At 38.6% G+C, this 20,223-nt stretch overlaps 1 protein-coding gene across 20 annotated transcripts in view; it reads left to right on the plus strand.

Moving 5' to 3' along the window:
* SUPT3H (SPT3 homolog, SAGA and STAGA complex component) overlaps positions 1 to 20,223 on the plus strand; it is a 529,437-nt gene that overhangs the window by 458,347 nt on the left and 50,867 nt on the right. For 10 of the 20 annotated variants that reach the window (XM_065543947.2, XM_074037865.1, XM_065543951.2 and 7 more), the window contains one exon: positions 8,791 to 8,908. The exons of the other annotated variants lie outside the window; for them this stretch is intronic. In XM_065543947.2, coding sequence (XP_065400019.1) covers positions 8,791 to 8,908 — 118 coding nt within the window. The remainder of the gene's footprint in view (positions 1 to 8,790; positions 8,909 to 20,223) is intronic. 20 annotated transcript variants of the gene reach the window in all.

Raw genomic sequence — 20,223 nt, forward strand, 5'->3', positions numbered from 1 at the left:
AAAATTCAAGATAATTTTTATATATTAGTGTGCCACATGGTTAAGACTTAATCTGAGTATTTTATAGGGTAAGTGTGAGCTTAAAGATGCAGCACTTCTGATCCCAATTTTTAAAAATCAAAATCATAGGTTGGGGAAGGGACTAAATAGGTGATCCAGAATTTCACATAGAAAATGAAACATACAAGAAGAGCCAGGAAATTTCTCGAAAAGCAGAATTAGGGAGGGGGTTATTAATTAACTAGGCCCAATATCAAAATATTACAAAGCTACAGTAATTCAGTTTGATGTTAATACATAGATTAATTGAGCAGCCTAGAAAGATCAGAAATACACCCAAATATGGATAGCAAGTTAAGCATATGATATAGAAAAGAATTCCCAAAATATGTTAGTAACCACACACAAACACACCTCTTAGGAATAGAGCAGCAGAAAGATATATAGTGTTATTTATATTAAGGGGATAATTAAAGATATATTTTTATAGCTATATGTTTATACATATATATGCTAGTATATACATAGAATTCTCTGGAAGGACACATGAAAATGATAAAAGCAGTTGTTGCTGAGGAGATAGATTAAAGTTTATTATTTAATATTTCTCCATGCTATAATTTGGAGTTTCTAAACCAATTTTCCAGTATTACCTATTTATTAAAATTTTAGAGAAAATATTAGCTCAGAGTAAGACTGAACCAGTGAGTACTTCTATAAACCAAATATTTCAATTTTTTTTTTTTTAACTTTGTACTCAGATATTTTAGTGGCCTGGATGTCTGATATGTCAGGAATTAATATATACCTACCTTTCCACAGTTCTTTGAATAGTGCTGGGCACAAAGTTGGCTTGCAGTGAAGACTTTCTGGAGTGTAAAGGTGACTTTCCTTTACAATGGAATGCGTCTAATTTAGGAAGCTAGATTGTGTAGTTGGCAGTTCTCTTAAATACTTTCCCCATAGTACCAGTGTGAAATAGCAAATTTTTGGCAGCCAGGCAAGTTCCATGAATTCGTGTGTAGTATGTCTTTTCTGTTTAGAATTGAGATTTAGTGCCCAGTGTCTAGCTTTTAAAAATAGTATTTCTGGGGGGGGCGGAGCAAGATGGCCGAATAGGAACAGCTCCAGTCTCCAACTCCCAGCGCGAGCGACACAGAAGACCAGTGATTTCTGCATTTTCAACTGAGGTACTGGGTTCATCTCACTGGGGAGTGCCGGACGATCGGTGCTGGTCAGCTGCTGCGAGAGCTGAAGCAGGGCGAGGCATCGCCTCACCTGGGAAGCGCAAGGGGGAAAGGAATCCCTTTTCCTAGCCAGGGGAACTGAGACACACAACACCTGGAAAATCGGGTAACTCCCACCCCAATACTGCGCTTTAAGCAAACACGCACACCAGGAGATCATATCCCACACCTGGCCGGGAGGGTCCCACGCCCACGGAGCCTCCCTCATTGCTAGCACAGCAGTCTGCGATATCGCGGCAAGGCAGCAACGAGGCTGGGGGAGGGGCGCCCGCCATTGCTGAGGCTTAAGTAGGTAAACAAAGCTGCTGGGAAGCTCGAACTGGGTGGAGCTCACAGCAGCTCAAGGAAACCTGCCTGTCTCTGTAGACTCCACCTCTGGGGACAGGGCACAGTAAAAATAACAAAAACAGCAGAAACCTCTGCAGACGCAAACGACTCTGTCTGACAGCTTTGAAGAGAGCAGTGGATCTCCCAACACGGAGGTTGAGATCTGAGAAGGGACAGGCTCCCTGCTCAAGTGGGTCCCTGACCCCTGAGTAGCCTAACTGGGAGACATCCCCCACTAGGGGCAGTCTGACACCCCACACCTTACAGGGTGGAGTACACCCCTGAGAGGAAGCTTCCAAAGCAAGAATCAGACAGGTACACTCGCTGTTCAGAAATATTCTATCTTCTGCAGCCTCTGCTTCTGATACCCAGGCAAACAGGGTCTGGAGTGGACCTCAAGCAATCTCCAACAGACCTACAGCTGAGGGTCCTGACTGTTAGAAGGAAAACTATCAAACAGGAAGGACACCTACACCAAAACCCCATCAGTACATCACCATCATCAAAGACCAGAGGCAGATAAAACCACAAAGATGGGGAAAAAGCAGGGCAGAAAAGCTGGAAATTCAAAAAATAAGAGCACATCTCCCCTGGCAAAGGAGCGCAGCTCATCGCCAGCAACGGATCAAAGCTGGACGGAGAATGACTTTGACGAGATGAGAGAAGAAGGCTTCAGTCCATCAAACTTCTCAGAGCTAAAGGAGGAATTACGTACCCAGCGCAAAGAAACTAAAAATCTTGAAAAAAAAGTGGAAGAATTGATGGCTAGAGTAATTAATGCAGAGAAGGTCATAAACGAAATGAAAGAGATGAAAACCATGACACGAGAAATACATGACAAATGCACAAGCTTCAGTAACCGACTCGATCAACTGGAAGAAAGAGTATCAGCGATTGAGGATCAAATGAATGAAATGAAGCGAGAAGAGAAACCAAAAGAAAAAAGAAGAAAAAGAAATGAACAAAGCCTGCAAGAAGTATGGGATTATGTAAAAAGACCAAATCTACGTCTGATTGGGGTGCCTGAAAGTGAGGGGGAAGATGGAACCAAGTTGGAAAACACTCTTCAGGATATCATCCAGGAGAACTTCCCCAACCTAGTAGGGCAGGCCAACATTCAAATCCAGGAAATACAGAGAACGCCACAAAGATACTCCTCGAGAAGAGCAACTCCAAGACACATAATTGCCAGATTCACCGAAGTTGAAATGAAGGAAAAAATCTTAAGGGCAGCCAGAGAGAAAGGTAGGGTTACCTACAAAGGGAAGCCCATCAGACTAACAGCAGATCTCTCGGCAGAAACTCTACAAGCCAGAAGAGAGTGGGGGCCAATATTCAACATTCTTAAAGAAAAGAATTTTAAACCCAGAATTTCATATCCAGCCAAACTAAGTTTCATAAGTGAAGGAGAAATAAAATCCTTTACAGATAAGCAAATGCTTAGAGATTTTGTCACCACTAGGCCTGCCTTACAAGAGACCCTGAAGGAAGCACTAAACATGGAAAGGAACAACCGGTACCAGCCATTGCAAAAACATGCCAAAATGTAAAGACCATCGAGGCTAGGAAGAAACTGCATCAACTAACGAGCAAAATAACCAGTTAATATCATAATGGCAGGATCAAGTTCACACATAACAATATTAACCTTAAATGTAAATGGACTAAATGCTCCAATTAAAAGACATAGACTGGCAAACTGGATAAAGAGTCAAGACCCATCAGTCTGCTGTATTCAGGAGACCCATCTCACATGCAGAGACATACATAGGCTCAAAATAAAGGGATGGAGGAAGATTTACCAAGCAAATGGAGAACAAAAAAAAGCAGGGGTTGCAATACTAGTCTCTGATAAAACAGACTTTAAACCATCAAAGATCAAAAGAGACAAAGAAGGCCATTACATAATTGTAAAGGGATCAATTCAACAGGAAGAGCTAACTATCCTAAATATATATGCACCCAATAGAGGAGCACCCAGATTCATAAAGCAAGTCCTTAGAGACTTACAAAGAGACTTAGACTCCCATACAATAATAATGGGAGACTTCAACACTCCACTGTCAACATTAGACAGATCAACGAGACAGAAAGTTAACAAGGATATCCAGGAATTGAACTCATCTCTGCAGCAAGCAGACCTAATAGACATCTTTAGAACTCTCCACCCCAAATCAACAGAATATACATTCTTCTCAGTACCACATCGTACTTACTCCAAAATTGGCCACGTAATTGGAAGTAAAGCACTCCTCAGCAAATGTACAAGAACAGAAATTATAACAAACTGTCTCTCAGACCACAGTGCAATCAAACTAGAACTCAGGACTAAGAAACTCAATCAAAACCGCTCAACTACATGGAAACTGAACAACCTGCTCCTGAATGACTACTGGGTACATAACGAAATGAAGGCAGAAATAAAGATGTTCTTTGAAACCAATGAGAACAAAGATACAACATACCAGAATCTCTGGGACACATTTAAAGCAGTGTCTAGAGGGAAATTTATAGCACTAAATGCCCACAAGAGAAAGCAGGAAAGATCTAAAATTGACACTCTAACATCGCAATTAAAAGAACTAGAGAAGCAAGAGCAAACACATTTGAAAGCTAGCAGAAGGCAAGAAATAACTAAGATCAGAGCAGAACTGAAGGAGATAGAGACACAAAAAACCCTCCAAAAAATCAATGAATCCAGGAGTTGGTTTTTTGAAAAGATCAACAAAATTGACAGACCACTAGCAAGACTAATAAAGAAGAAAAGAGAGAAGAATCAAATCGACACAATTAAAAATGATAAAGGGGATATCACCACCGACCCCACAGAAATACAAACTACCATCAGAGAATAGTATAAACACCTCTACGCAAATAAACTGGAAAATCTAGAAGAAATGGATAATTTCCTGGACACTTACACTCTTCCAAGACTAAACCAGGAAGAAGTTGAATCCCTGAATACACCAATAGCAGGCTCTGAAATTGAGGCAATAATTAATAGCCTACCAACCAAAAAAAGTCCAGGACCAGATGGATTCACAGCTGAATTCTACCAGAGGTACAAGGAGGAGTTGGTACCATTCCTTCTGAAACTATTCCAATCAATAGAAAAAGAGAGAATCCTCCCTAACTCATTTTATGAGGCCAACATCATCCTGATACCAAAGCCTGGCAGAGACACAACAATAAAAGAGAATTTTAGACCAATATCCCTGATGAACATCGATGCAAAAATCCTCAATAAAATACTGGCAAACCGGATTGAGCAACACATCAAAAAGCTTATCCACCATGATCAAGTGGGCTTCATCCCTGAGATGCAAGGCTGGTTCAACATTCGCAAATCAATAAACATAATCCAGCATATAAACAGAACCAAAGATAAGAACCACATGATTATCTCAATAGATGCAGAAAAGGCTTTTGACAAAATTCAACAGCCCTTCATGCTAAAAACGCTCAATAAATTCGGTATTGATGAAACGTACCTCAAAATAATAAGAGCTATTTATGACAAACCCACAGCCAATATCATACTGAATGGGCAAAAACTGGAAAAATTCCCTTTGAAAACTGGCACAAGACAGGGATGCCCTCTCTCACCACTCCTATTCAACATAGTGTTGGAAGTTCTGGCTAGGGCAATTAGGCAAGAGAAAGAAATCAAGGGTATTCAGTTAGGAAAAGAAGAAGTCAAATTGTCCCTCTTTGCAGATGACATGATTGTATATTTAGAAAACCCCATTGTCTCAGCCCAAAATCTCCTTAAGCTGATAAGCAACTTCAGTAAAGTCTCAGGATACAAAATTAATGTGCAAAAATCACAAGCATTCTTATACACCAGTAACAGACAAACACAGAGCCAAATCATGAATGAACTTCCATTCACAATTGCTTCAAAGAGAATAAAATACCTAGGAATCCAACTTAAAAGGGATGTAAAGGACCTCTTCAAGGAGAACTACAAACCACTGCTCAGTGAAATAAAAGAGGACACAAACAAATGGAAGAACATACCATGCTCATGGATAGGAAGAATCAATATCGTGAAAATGGCCATACTGCCCAAGGTAATTTATAGATTCAATGCCATCCCCATCAAGCTACCAATGAGTTTCTTCACAGAATTGGAAAAAACTGCTTTAAAGTTCATATGGAACCAAAAAAGAGCCCGCATCTCCAAGACAATCCTAAGTCAAAAGAACAAAGCTGGAGGCATCATGCTACCTGACTTCAAACTATACTACAAGGCTATAGTAACCAAAACAGCATGGTACTGGTACCAAAACAGATATATAGACCAATGGAACAGAACAGAGTTCTCAGAAATAATACCACACATCTACAGCCATCTGATCTTTGACAAACCTGAGAGAAACAAGAAATGGGGAAAGGATTCCCTATTTAATAAATGGTGCTGGGAAAATTGGCTAGCCATAAGTAGAAAGCTGAAACTGGATCCTTTCCTTACTCCTTATACGAAAATTAATTCAAGATGGATTAGAGACTTAAATGTTAGACCTAATACCATAAAAATCCTAGAGGAAAACCTAGGTAGTACCATTCAGGACATAGGCATGGGCAAAGACTTCATGTCTAAAACACCAAAAGCAACGGCAGCAAAAGCCAAAATTGACAAATGGGATCTCATTAAACTAAAGAGCTTCTGCACAGCAAAAGAAACTACCATCAGAGTGAACAGGCAACCTACAGAATGGGAGAAAATTTTTGCAATCTACTCATCTGACAAAGGGCTAATATCCAGAACCTACAAAGAACTCAAACAAATTTACAAGAAAAAAACAAACAACCCCATCAAAAAGTGGGCAAAGGATATGAACAGACATTTCTCAAAAGAAGACATTCATACAGCCAACAGACACATGAAAAAATGCTCATCATCACTGGCCATCAGAGAAATGCAAATCAAAACCACAATGAGATACCATCTCACACCAGTTAGAATGGCAATCTTTAAAAAGTCAGGAAGCAACAGGTGCTGGAGAGGATGTGGAGAAATAGGAACACTTTTACACTGTTGGTGGGATTGTAAACTAGTTCAACCATTATGGAAAACAGTATGGCGATTCCTCAAGGATCTAGAACTAGATGTACCATATGACCCAGCCATCCCATTACTGGGTATATACCCAAAGGATTATAAATCATGCTGCTATAAAGACACATGCACACGTATGTTTATTGCGGCACTATTCACAATAGCAAAGACTTGGAATCAACCCAAATGTCCATCAGTGACAGATTGGATTAAGAAAATGTGGCACATATACACCATGGAATACTATGCAGCCATAAAAAAGGATGAGTTTGTGTCCTTTGTAGGGACATGGATGCAGCTGGAAACCATCATTCTTAGCAAACTATCACAAGAACAGAAAACCAAACACCGCATGTTCTCACTCATAGGTGGGAACTGAAAAATGAGATCACTTGGACTCAGGAAGGGGAACATCACACACCGGGGCCTATCATGGGGAGGGGGGAGGGGGGAGGGATTGCATTGGGAGTTATACCTGATGTAAATGATGAGTTGATGGGTGCTGACGAGTTGATGGGTGCAGCACACCAACATGGCACAAGTATACATATGTAACAAACCTGCACGTTATGCACATGTACCCTAGAACTTAAAGTATAATAATAATAAATTTTAAAAAAAAAGTAAAGCAGGTATTAGTGGGTACCTGGGCATTGTTGGTTGTGAAGAGCAAGGACAATGGAACCACACTGCTAGGGTTAGGATACCAGCTCTGCTATTTACAAGTTGTATAACCTTAGCACGTTACCCAACTCTGTGCCTCAATTTTCTCATCTTTAAGATGGGAATAATAATAGAAGATATTGTATGGGGCTATGGTAAAGATCAAATGACCTCACTTATTCATTCCATAAGTATTCCTGAGGGCCACTATGTACCAGGTACTGTCCTAGGTGCCAGGGATACAGCAATGATCAAAGCACACAAAGATATCTGTTCTGAAAAAGCAAATATTCTAGAGAGAGAGCAATAAGAAGCTAGATAATGAAAAACAGCATGTTAGATAGAGATGAACAATAAGCAGAAAAAAATAAAGCAAAGATAAGATGGGTCAAAGAGGCTGGCATTTTAGGGAGGGTGGTCAGGGAAGGCCTCATTGAGAAGGTACATTATGACAAATGGGTAAAGCTTGAAGGAGGTAATATTTACTGCAAAGCTCCTAGAAGAGTGCCTGGCACTCAATAAATGTTAGTTGTTTTTTAAAAAAACAAAAAAAATAGTATTTCTGGCCAGGTGTGATGGCTCATGCCTGTAATCTCAACACTTTGGGAGTCCAAGACAGGCGGATCATGAGGTCAGGAGATCAAAACCATCCCAGGTAACACGGTGAAACCCCGTCTCTACTAAAAATACAAAAACTTAGCCAGGCGTGGTGGCGGGCACCTGTAGTCCCAGCTACTCAGGAGGCTGAGGCAGGAGAATGGTGTGAACCCGGGAGGCAGAGCTTGCAGTGAGCTGAGATGGTGCCACTGCACTGCAGTCTAGGTGACAGAGCGAGACTCCATCTCAAAAAAAAAAGAGAAAAAAAAGGTGTTTCTAAAAATCTTGCTACATTTTTGCACTGGTTGAAATTAAATTCTTTGGACACATGGGGAGTTGTTAAAATTTCTTCCTTGGGAAGGTCAGTGAAATGGATTTCAGCAGATTTATTTATTTCTTGCTGCTCTTTCAAGTTCTCCTGGCTCTTTGGTCGTCCACACTTCCTTACTTTACCATAGTCAGAACCACATCATCAAAACTTATCTTCAGAAAGTAACTAAGCAAGTTTTGTTTTTCTTTTTCTTTAACTTAACACTGAGGAAAATATAAACATTCATTACTAATATTTTTAGCAAATCAGGAATTTTGAAAGCCTGTGAAGTCAGCATCTCACAAAATGGAGACAACCACGTTGTATACATGATGAAAAATGTCTGTAACAACCATATACAAATTAGAGTATAATAATTTTACTGTTGGCCTTTTGGCCAACTGTGATCATTAGTACTAGTTGTCTGTGATAACTGATAGAATTATAATGGTTTATTAATTGTTAAGAGAATCATAGTAAGCTGTTGCATGCTCTCAAGGTTGGTATCAGTGTTCGCTATGTTCACTTCTTTTGTTTTTCTGATTCATTGCTGCTGCTTTTTTTTTTTTTCTTTTTTGAGACAGAGTCTCACTGTGTTGCCCAGGCTGGAGTGCAGTGTCATGATCTGGGTTCACTGCAACCTCTGCCTCCCAGGTTCAAACAACTCTCCTGCCTCAGCCTCCCAAGTAGCTGGGATTACAGGTGTGTACCACCATGCCTGGTTAACTTTTTGTACTTTTAGTAGAGACAGGGTCTCATCATGTTGGCCAGCCTAGTCTTGAACTCCCCACCTCAGCCTCCCAAAGTGTTGGGATTACAGGCATGAGCCACCGCGCCCGGCCACTGCTTTTATTTTATAGGTAAGAAAATTGAGACATTACACGTAAAATGAAATCCATTGTACAATGCTAATACAGTCAAATATCATGAAATATTTGGTGGCTTAACCATCATTTCCCACCTTTAAACAATAAACATTCCTCTGTAAAGGAGGTGAAAATTTGTTCATATTAAATATAGTGAAAATAAACCTCATTAATTAAATACTACTGTCTATTTGCATTCATTAACACTCTAGAGTAAAAAACATAATGGTTTTTGTTATGGCTTTATATTTCTTTAAAATAACTAAAACAGTTTTCTAATTTGAGAAACATAACTAGTGCCATTTGGTTTTTAAAAGAATTGTATCTTAATCATCAAGGTAATGACACAGCAAGAAAACAATGACATTGTCCCTTGAAGGTTGTCTCCATCTACATTCCACCATCTAATCAGACACCCTTAAATTCAAGCAGAAAGTCTATGAAGTTCATGGATCAACAACCTCCAAAGTACATCAGGAAAAGTACTAATACATTTGAGAGTAAGAATAACAATAGCCAATGGCAGTAGAACATCTTATTTAAACTTTTGAAATAGTAAAACAGTACAGAATGGGAACCCTTGTGAATTTTTTTTTTTTTTTTTTGAGACGGAGTCTTACTCTGTTGCCCAGGTTGGAGTGCAGTGGCAGAGTCTCCATTCACTGCAACCTCCACCTCCCAGGTTCAAGCGATTCTCCTGCCTCAGCCTCCCAAGTAACTGGGATTATAGGTGGCTGCCACCATGCCTGGCTAATTTTTTGTATTTTTATTAGAGACGGGGTTTCACCATGCTGGCCAGGCTGCTCTCGAACTCCTGACCTCGTGATCCGCCCACCTCGGCCTCCCAAAGCGCTGGGATTACAGGCATGAGCCACCACGCCCGACCACTGCTTTTATTTTATATGTAAGAAAACTGACATATTACATGAAAAATGAAATCCATTGTACAATGCATAATACAGTCAAATATCGTGAAATAGATGTGGTGGCTTAACCATCATTTCCCACCTTTAAACAATAAACATTATTCCTCTGTAAAGGAGGTGAAAAAAAATACTCATATTAAATATAGTGAAAATAAACATCATTAAATACTACTATCTAATCTCTTTGCATTCATTAACACTGGACTAAAAAACATAATGGTTTTTGTTATGGCTTTATATTTTTTTAAAATAACTGAAATAGCTTTCTAATTTGAGAAACATAACTAGTGCCATTTGGTTTTAAAAAGAATTGTATCTTAATCATCAAGGTAATGACACAGCAAGAAAACAATGACATTGTCACTTGAAGGTTGTCTCCATCTACATTCCATCATCTAATCAGACACCATTAAATTCCAGCAGAAAGTCTATGGAATTCAAGAATCAACCTCCAAAGTACATCAGGAAAAGTACTAATACATTTGAGAGTAAGAATAACAATGACCAATGGCAGATCATCTTATTTAAACTTTGAGATAATAAAACAATGCAGAGTGGGAACCCTTGTGAAATTTTTTGTTTTGTTTTTTCGTTTTTTGTTTTTTGTTTTTTGTTTTTTTTGAGACGGAATCCCACTCTGTTGCCCAGGTTGGAGTGCAGTAGCACAGTCTCGGCTCACTGCAGCCTCCGCCTCCCGGGTTCAAACGATTCTCCTGCTTCAGCCTCCCAAGTAACTGGTATTACAGGCGCCTGCCACCATGCCTGGCTAATTTTTTGTATTTTTATTAGAGACGGGGTTTCACCATGTTGGCCAGGCTGGTCTCGAACTCCTGACCTCGTGATCTGCCCACCTCAGCCTCCCAAAGCGTTGGGATTACAGGCATGAGCCACCACACCTGGTCATATTATAACTTTTATAGGCACAAATTTCCTTAAGTTTCAAGCAGGTTTAGTCAACCCTTATTATTCATCAGGACTACAAATAGACCGGCTTACAACCAGGTAGCACCCTACAAGTGGCTCTTACTTACTATGTAGTTCTTAAGATAAATGTGTTTCTACTTTGAATAGTCACATGGATATTGTAAAGATGGCAATTGTACATCACTACTCAGTGACATTTCTTGCCTTCATGATTCTGTCAGTCTTTTTTTCAGTAGACAAAAGATTTTCTAAAAAGTGTAAATCTTCTAGGTAAGAAAAGCCAGCTCATACCCTGGTAAAAGCTGGGCATCCCATCAGCAGTTAATAAGGTGATCCCAGCCATCTTTCCACCCTTTATAATGCATGATCCAAACAAAATTTTTGCAAATCAGGGAGGGGGCAGAGTTTTCAAGTCTTCTTATTTCGTATAACTGTGGGGGCAACACCAGATTTCTGTTGATACAAAAAGTGTCAGTTGTCTCTGATGTAAATGACCACTGGCAGCCCACCACCTTGGCCAAGTCGGGGTAGTCATGCAGCAGCTCATGCAGTCAGCACAGGAAAAGACCCTGTTGAAGCAGTGACTGCCACTGCGCGTGAAAGGCGTGAGCCAGCTGCTCCCGTCATGCAGTGCCCAGGTGTCACGCTGTGCAGTCCGAGTGTGCACAGGCACACCAGGCGGCCAGGCCCTGTGGCAGTGCAAGAGTGCAGGTACCTCAGGTGTAGGGGGCTGGCTGGGAGGCCTGGTTTCTATTGTATCTATTATAGCAATAACCCTAGAATTTACTGTTAAAACAGTAACCACTTACATGGTGATTTCTGTGGGCAGGAATTTCGGAGTAGCTTGACTGGGCAGTTCTGGCTTGGAATTTCCTGTGAGGTTGCAGTCAGATGTCAGCCAGCTGTTCACTGATTTGTTATGTAGCTGATAGAGTAACACTGGCAGTTGGCTGGAGGCCTCAGTTTTCCATGGGAGGGCTGAAGCGTTCTCATTGGATGGCAGCTGGCTTACTCCAGAGCAAGCAATTCAGGAGACCAAGGTGTGAACCACAGTGCCTTCTGCAACCTAACCCTGAAGGTCACGTACTGTTCCTTTCACCATTGTTACATTCAGTATGGGAAGGAACTACATAAGGGCATGAATACCCGGAGGCAAGAAGTATCACGGACCATCTGGAAGCTGGCTACCACCACACCTCAAGAAGGATGTAGTTTTTAGGATAAGAGATCATTTCTACTTCAAGTTAACAAAAGGCTTCAAAGGATCATAAGATGCAAATTCTTAGTCACTTATTTCTTAAAATTGGATAAGCAATTATGTTACGTAATAGTAATTTGTGTATGTGTCAAATGGTTATAAGTTTTTTTGGATGGAATGGTTCTGAGATCTTGGCATTTTCTCTAATGTCTTATATAATTGTATAACAAGAAAATACAGTATGATTTGGTGACTGAAAAAATTAAATGTCAACCTTTGTTGACAGGACGATAGTAGATGAGGCCTAGGGCTCAGTGTAGAAGGAGTTTTGGGGGAGCCAGAGAAAGAAGAGCATAGTAAAGATTCCCTTAACTAGGGGATATGAGAAATAAGCTGAACTTGAGCTCCCTCCAGGAGCAGGGTCTGGGTCACCTTTGCTCACTTTTGTATCCCCAGGAACCAGCATACTGCATAATACAAGTAGATGTCCAGTAATTAATTTCTGACTAACAGTGGGATTGGAAACTGGAGTTCCTAGGATGTGGAGAATATTGTACAGGGAGCTAAACATTGAAGCATGGCCTTTGCATAGGGCATTATGATTTTGCTTAAAATGATGTTCTAGTACATCACATTATCAGTAAAAACATGATGCAAAGTCAGGAACTTCAATCTCTTCTCCATAAGCACACATGCTGAAGATTAGGCTATATTACACAAAGTAACTGGTCATTTCAAAAGAGGAAATTTCTGTTGAACAAAAGACCACAGCCAAGAACGACTGAACATAGTTCAGAGAGTTTTTCCCACTATATTTTAAGTGAATATTTTTCTAACATTAGATTTCTATAGGATGACTAATGGACTGTAGGGCAGTTCAACCATTGTTTTTAAAAATCCATTTTGGCAAATAAACATGATATTCTGTGGAAAGAGTTGAGGTTAACCCCAGCTTTTTCAAAAAGCACCAAGTGTGTATCCTCACTGTAGAGAAAAGGTCTTCATTCTCAACGTCTAGCCCAAAGCTCACACTAACTAATCTGCTTGGCCTTCAGTTTATTCTCTGTAGTAGGACCTTGGGCTGAATCGACACAACTGGGATTTGCAATCCTGACTCCAGAAAGTCTGCATTTTGTATACCTCAGGCTTAGCCATTCTGTGATTTTAAAACTAACAGCATTTTAAGTCATATACTCAGAAATAGATTTAGCATTAAATGAGATAATTTGCATAAGGAGCTTTGGCACAGTGCCCTAAAGAGAATCTGGATCTGATAAATGAGATGGTATTGCAGCCGTCTTCATTGTCATCATTGTCACTATCATTCAGTTGACCTTGACCCTCTGTCTAGCTGTGCTACATGCTGACTTCAGGGTATCCTGCATTTTCTCATCTGTTTTTTTTTTAAATAGAAATTACAACTCTCCCACTTTTCTACCCTAGAGGAATTTTATACATATAAGTGAAATATATGAAAATTACTTACAGAAAAGCAAAATAGGAAGGAGATGTGTTTAAAAAGCACAGGAATAAGAACCAGAAGATCTGGTTTGATGTCTGCAGCTAACCAATTTTTTTGTGAACCTTAGATGCTTCTTAGTTACTGTTAGAGCCTAGACAGGATGATCTCAGAATCTGTTCCATCACTAACTAGATTATTGATTTTGTGTTTCACCTCACAACAACTCTGTGGAATAAGTGTTACTGTCTTTAAGCAAGTTATTTAACCTCTCTGTAACTCAGTTTCTTCATGTAGAAAATGTGCCTTCTCTTGGGGATATTAAGAATTAAATAATTAAAATATGTGAAGTTCTTAGAACATTACTTGGGATGTATTTAGTACCCTAAGTGTTAACAATGATGATGATGATTTTACAGATGAGGAAGCTGAAATTCATGACAGTTACTTAAGTTTTCTGAGGTTACTTACAGCTTTTACAGCTGGAACTTGAATTCAAGGCTTATGAATTCCATCAAACCACATTATTTGCACATATTTCTTTCAAACCTTGTTACCTGGTTTTGAAATACTAATTGACTAGCACAGCATCTACACAGCTGGACCCCAATCACACTCTCCCAGCATTTTTTATAGGTTGTGTTACAGAAAAAAGCATGGAACGAGAAGTTGGAATGTTGCTTGTCCCCAGGCCTCCGAATGCCCATGGGACATATACAATCCCTCCTTCAAAATTAAGAAGTCTTACAGGGCATCACTACCTAGGAAGGTAGAAGAGAATTCTGCTTTTTTCCCCAAGCACTGTTTGTGACCACTTCACTTTTTTTACCCTACTTATGTCTACACATTTCTCACTTATTTGGATAAAGAGAATGAATTTCATTTTACATTATACAGCCTATTAAAGCAGTAAAATAATTGTTTGCTTTTGAAATTGGCTCTTTGTTCTCCAATTCTCCAATCTTTTCCACTAATTGTGGTTCTGCCCTGGGTAAGTGCATAAAAAGTAAAATCCCATTCCCTTCACTGCAGTTATTCCATCAGGCTGAACCACAGCCCCAGACAATACAAACATTGTTTCAGCCATGTTAAAAAGACACGTGATACGAGAAGGTAATTTCACTAGTTTTGTTACTGCTTGTTTTGTTTTCACATATAACCAGAGCATTATTTCTCAGAGACTGTCTCTCAAAATGTCCTTGAATATATCTACAGTTCCAAACAGTGCTGCCTTTGGTCAAAATATTTTTAAAATCAGTTTTAATAAATATCTTCAGAGCTTTCAGCACGTCCTTTTGAAAAGACTAAATGGTTGAGCCAGGTATGGTAATGTGTGCCTGTAATCCCAGCGAGAAGCTGAAATAGGAAGATCCCTTGAGCCTAGAAGTTCGAGACCAGCCTGGGCAACAGAGTGAAACTGTGTCTCTTAAAAAAAAAAAAAAAAAAAAAGACTAAGTGATGACAAATAAGTCACATTATTATTATACCATGTAGTCAGAGATTAAGACCACTTCTGATACTTCTGACTTTAATATGAAAAAATTATGGAATGGACTTTCATATGGCTCAATTCATTGTCTGTGTATAATGAATCTAAATTGAGGAAAAAAATAAATGTTAAAACATTTAAGTATTGAATGGTAATAATGGGTTATTACCATTTCTGGATACCATTGGCACATTCCCATTGTATCAACATCATTAAAAGTATTCCTCTTCATATACTCTTAAGTTTACCTAGTGGAAAAGTGAAATTAAAAGTTCTATAAGAACTCTTTTAAACAAAATGATGCTCAATTATTAGATTATTCAATTTTTATATTTTATATTATTTTAAAATGTTATAAAATATATTATTGCCCTGTGAAACACTCATGCTTATTAACATGGTTTTCCTGGCCTATAATGACATTTTATCAAAATACATATTTTAAATATAATAAATATGTAATACTTTGCTAAATTAGACTATAAATAATTTGAAAAACAAATACATTTTTATTATTTTTCCAGAATGCCTTTATGCATTATAAATAGGCAACTAGAAGGAAGTGAGATGCCTTCTCTGTGTACATATGCAATCTTTAGACACACAAGCCTCTGCTGTAAATGACTAATTGAGTCAACATTTGTCCAAATTTAAATTGTGTGTGTGTTTGTATATAATCTTTTGTATTTTTGTATTCCTACATACATTTTGTATTTGTTCAAAAGACTTCTTGAGTTTTTATCCTGTTTGGATAGTTGGTTTGTGGGTTTAAAAAAAGAGAGAGAAAAGTACAAAATCAGAAAAATTCAGCTGAATTTTTGAAAGAGATTTTAGTGGAAGGAAAGTAATTATAATTTTGGCTGCTAACACTTGGCTCAGGGTTTTGATTTGATGAAGCCATGTGCTGTGGTGAAAAGAGCAGAAGTCAAGGGGCCTAGACTTCAGTCCTGGGCTCTACCACTAATCTGTCTGAAGGACCTCAGATAAATCACTTGAACTCTGTGGGCTTCTGTTTCCCTATGTGTAAAACGAGAGGTTTGACAGTAGTATGGTTGCTGGAACATCTTCCAGCTTTAACATTCCATCATTCAAATTCTGCATGTACTGTTTCAGATCCTTTTTCCCTGTGCATTATTTGCATGCAGACTATCTAAATATCCATAGATGTTTAACTCCAGACTTTGTCTTAGTTAGCTAGGGCTGCCGTAACAAAATACCACAGACTGTATGGCTTAAACAACAGAAATCTATTTTCCCACAGTTCTAGAGGCCGAAAAGTCCAAGATCAAGCTGCTGGGTGACTCGGTTCCTGGTATGGGCCCTCTTCCTAGCTGTAGATGACCACCTACCTTGTCACTGTGTTTTCACATGGCCTTTCCTTGGTACTTGTGTGTGGAGAGAGAGATCCCTCTCTCCCTGTCTTCCTCATCTTATAAAGCCGCGAATCCTGTGAAGTCAGAGCCCTACCCATATGACCTCATTTAACTTTAACTATCTCCTTAGAGCTCTGTCTCCAAATATAGTCACATTGGGGGTTAGGGCTTCAACATATGAATTTTGGAAGGATACAGTTCAGTCCATAGCAGTTCTCCCAGATGTTCATTTCACTCTAGACACTCTTCATTCCAGATGGTTTGTACTCGCTATCCTCCTTTTTAGATTAAAAGGGAAGAAAATACTAACATTTCATGAGCTTTCTAAATTAATAAGATAAATAGTAAATATATAAAAGAAATAGAAGTGACTATAACATTTTGATGGAATTTCTCCCAATATTTTATTATGGACACTTAGTAATATACAGAGAAGTTGATAAAAGTTTACAGTGAACACCTATGTACCTACCACCTGTATTGACAGTTAATATTTTACTTGTCTTGTTTTGTCGCTAATCTGTCCATTCTCCATCAGCCATCTTTTTTTCCTGGAATGAATCTTTTATTTTTTATTATAAAATATACATAATAAAAAATTTACCAGTGTAACCATTTTTAAGTGTACATCCAGTGGCATTCAGTACATTCACAGTATTGTACAACCACCACCACTATCATTTTCAGAAACATTTTATCATCCCAAACAAAAACTCTGTACCCATTAAGCAATAACAACCCATTCTTTCCTCCCCAACCCCAGTCCCTAGTAGCCTCTGTCAACTTTTTATCTCTAAGAATTTGCCTATTCTAGATACATCATATAATGTATGAAATTATATGATATGTGGCCTTTTGTGTCTGGCTTATTTCACTGATAATATTTTCAAGGTTTATGCTTATTATAATGTGTATCAGAATTTTGTTCCCTTTTATGGTTGAATAATCTTCCATTGTATGTATATACCACATTTATTTTAGCCGTTTGACTGTCAATTGATGCTTGGGTTATTTTCATCTGTTGGCTGTTGTGAATAATGTGGCAATGAATATTGGTGTAGTACCAGTTTCTGAGTTCCTGCTTTCAGTTATTTTGATTAGACACCTAGAAATATAATTGCTGAATCAGATGGTCATTTTATGTTTAACTTTCTGAAGAACCACTAAACTGTTTTCCACAGCAGCTGTACCATTTTATTTTATTTTATTTTATTTTACTTTTTACTTCTTGAGAGGTCGTCTTTTTTTTATAATTATACTTTAAGTTCTGGGATACATATGCAGAACGTGCGGGTTTGTTACATAGGTATACACGTGCCATGGTTGTTTGCTGCACCCATCAACCTGTCATCTACATTAGGTATTTCTCCTAATGTTAACCCTCCCACCCTGACAGGCCCCAGTGTGTGATGTTCCCCTTCCTGTGTCCTTGTGTTCTTATTGTTCAACTCCCACTTATGAATGAGAACACGCAGTATTTGGTTTTCTGTCCCTGTGTTGGTTTGCTGAGAATGATAGTTTCTAGCTTCATCCATGTCCCTGCAAAGGACATGAACTTATCCTTTTTTGTGGCTGCATAGTATTCCATGTGTGCCACATTTTCTTTATCCAGTCTATCATTGATGGGCTTTTGAGTTGGTTCCAAGTCTTTGCTATTGTGAGTAGTGCTGCAATAAACATACGTGTGCATGTGTCTTTATAGTAGAATGATTTATAATCCTTTGGATATATACCTAGTAATGGGATGGCTGGATCAAATGGTATTTCTGGTTCTAGATCCTTGAGGAATCGCCACACTGTCTTCCACAATGGTTGAACCAATTTACACTCCTACCAACAGTGTAAAAGCATTCCTATTTGTTCACATCCTCTCCAGCATCTGTTGTTTCCTGACTTTTTAATGATCGCCATTCTGACTGGCGTGAGATGGTATCTCATTGTGATTTGATTTGCATTTCTCTAATGACCAGTGATGATGAGCTTTGTTTCATATGTTTTTTGGCTGCATAAATGTCTTCTTTTCAGAAGTATCTGTTCATATCCTTCGCCCACTTTTTGATGGGGTTGTTTGATATTTTTCTTGTAAATTTGTTTAAGTTCCTTGTAGATTCTGGATATGAGCACTTTGTCAAGATTGCAAAAATTTCCTCCCTTCTGTAGGTTGCCTGTTCACTCTGATGGTAGTTTCTTTTGCTGTGCAGAAGCACTTTAGTTTAATTAGATCCCATTTGTCAATTTTGGCTTTTGCTGCCATTGCTTTTGGTGTTTTAGTCATGAAGTCTTTGCCCATGCCTATGTCCTGAATGGTATTGTCTAGGTTTTCATCTAGGGTTTTTATGGTTTTAGGTCTTATGTTTAAGTGTTTAATCCATCTTGAGTTAATTTTTGTATAAGGTGTAAGGAAGGGGTCCAGTTTCATTTTTCTGCATGTGGCTAGCTAGTTTTCCCAACACCATTTATTAAATGGGGAATCCTTTCCCCATTGCTTGTTTTTGTCAGGTTTGTCAAAGATCAGATAGTTGTAGATGTGTGATGTTATTTCTTAGGCCTCTGTTCTGTTCCATTCGTCTGTATATCTGTTTTGGTCCCAGTACCATGCTGTTTGGTTACTGTAGCCTTATAGTATAGTTACAAGTCAGGTAATGTGATGCCTCCAGCTTTGTTCTTTTTGCTTAGGATTGTCTTAGCTATGTGAGCTCTTTTTTGGTTCCATATGAAATTTAAAGTAATTTTTTCTAATTGTGTGAAGAAAGTCAGTGGTAACTTGATTGGGGATAACATCAAATCTATAAATTACTTTGGGAAGTATGGCTATTTTCATAATATTGATTCTTCCCATCCATAAGCATGGAACGTTTTTCCATTTGTTTATATCCTCTCTTATTTCCTTGAGCAGTGGTTTGTAGTTCTCCTTTAGGAGATCCTTCACATCCCTTGTAAGTTGTATTCCTAGGTATTTTATTCTCTTTGTAGCAATTGTGAATGGAGTTCACTCATGATTTGGCTCTGTGTTTGCCTATTATTGGTGAATAGGAATGCTTGTGATTTTTGCACATTGATTTTGTATCCTGAGACTTTGCCGAAGTTGCTTATCAGCGTAAGGAGATTTGGGGCTGAGACGATGGAGTTTTCTAAATATACAATCATGTGTCACCTGCAAACAGAGACAATTTGACTTCCTCTTTTCCTATTTGAATGCCGTTTATTTCTTTCTCTTGCCTGATTGCCCTGGCCAGAACTTCAATACTATATTGAATAGGAGTGGTGAGAGAGGTCATCCTTGTCTTGTGCTGGTTTTCAGAAGGAATGCTTCCAGCTTTTGCACATTCAGTATGATATTGGCTGTGGGTTTATCATAAACAGCTTTTATTATTTTGAGATATGTTCCATCAATACCTAGTTTATTGAGAGTTTCTAGCATGAAGGAGTGTTGAATTTTATCAAAGGCCTTTTCTACATCTATTAAGATAATCATTTGGTTTTTGTCATTGGTTCTGTTTATGTGATGGATTACGTTTATTGATTTGCATAAGTTGAATCACCCTTGCATCTGAGGGATGAATCCAACTTGATTGTGGCTGATAAGCTTTTTAACATGCTGCTAGATTTGGTTTGCCAATATTTTATTGAGGATTTTTGCATGGATGTCCATCAGGTTTATTGGCCTGAAATTTTATTTGTTGTGTCTCTGCCAGGTTTTGGTATCAGGATGATGCTGGCCTCATGAAATGATTTAGGGAGGAGTCCCTCTTTTTCTGTCGTTTGGAATAGTTTCAGAAGGA

The sequence above is a fragment of the Macaca fascicularis genome, chromosome 4, assembly GCF_037993035.2.
Source record: "Macaca fascicularis isolate 582-1 chromosome 4, T2T-MFA8v1.1".
In the NCBI taxonomy this organism is placed as follows: Eukaryota; Metazoa; Chordata; class Mammalia; order Primates; family Cercopithecidae; genus Macaca; species Macaca fascicularis.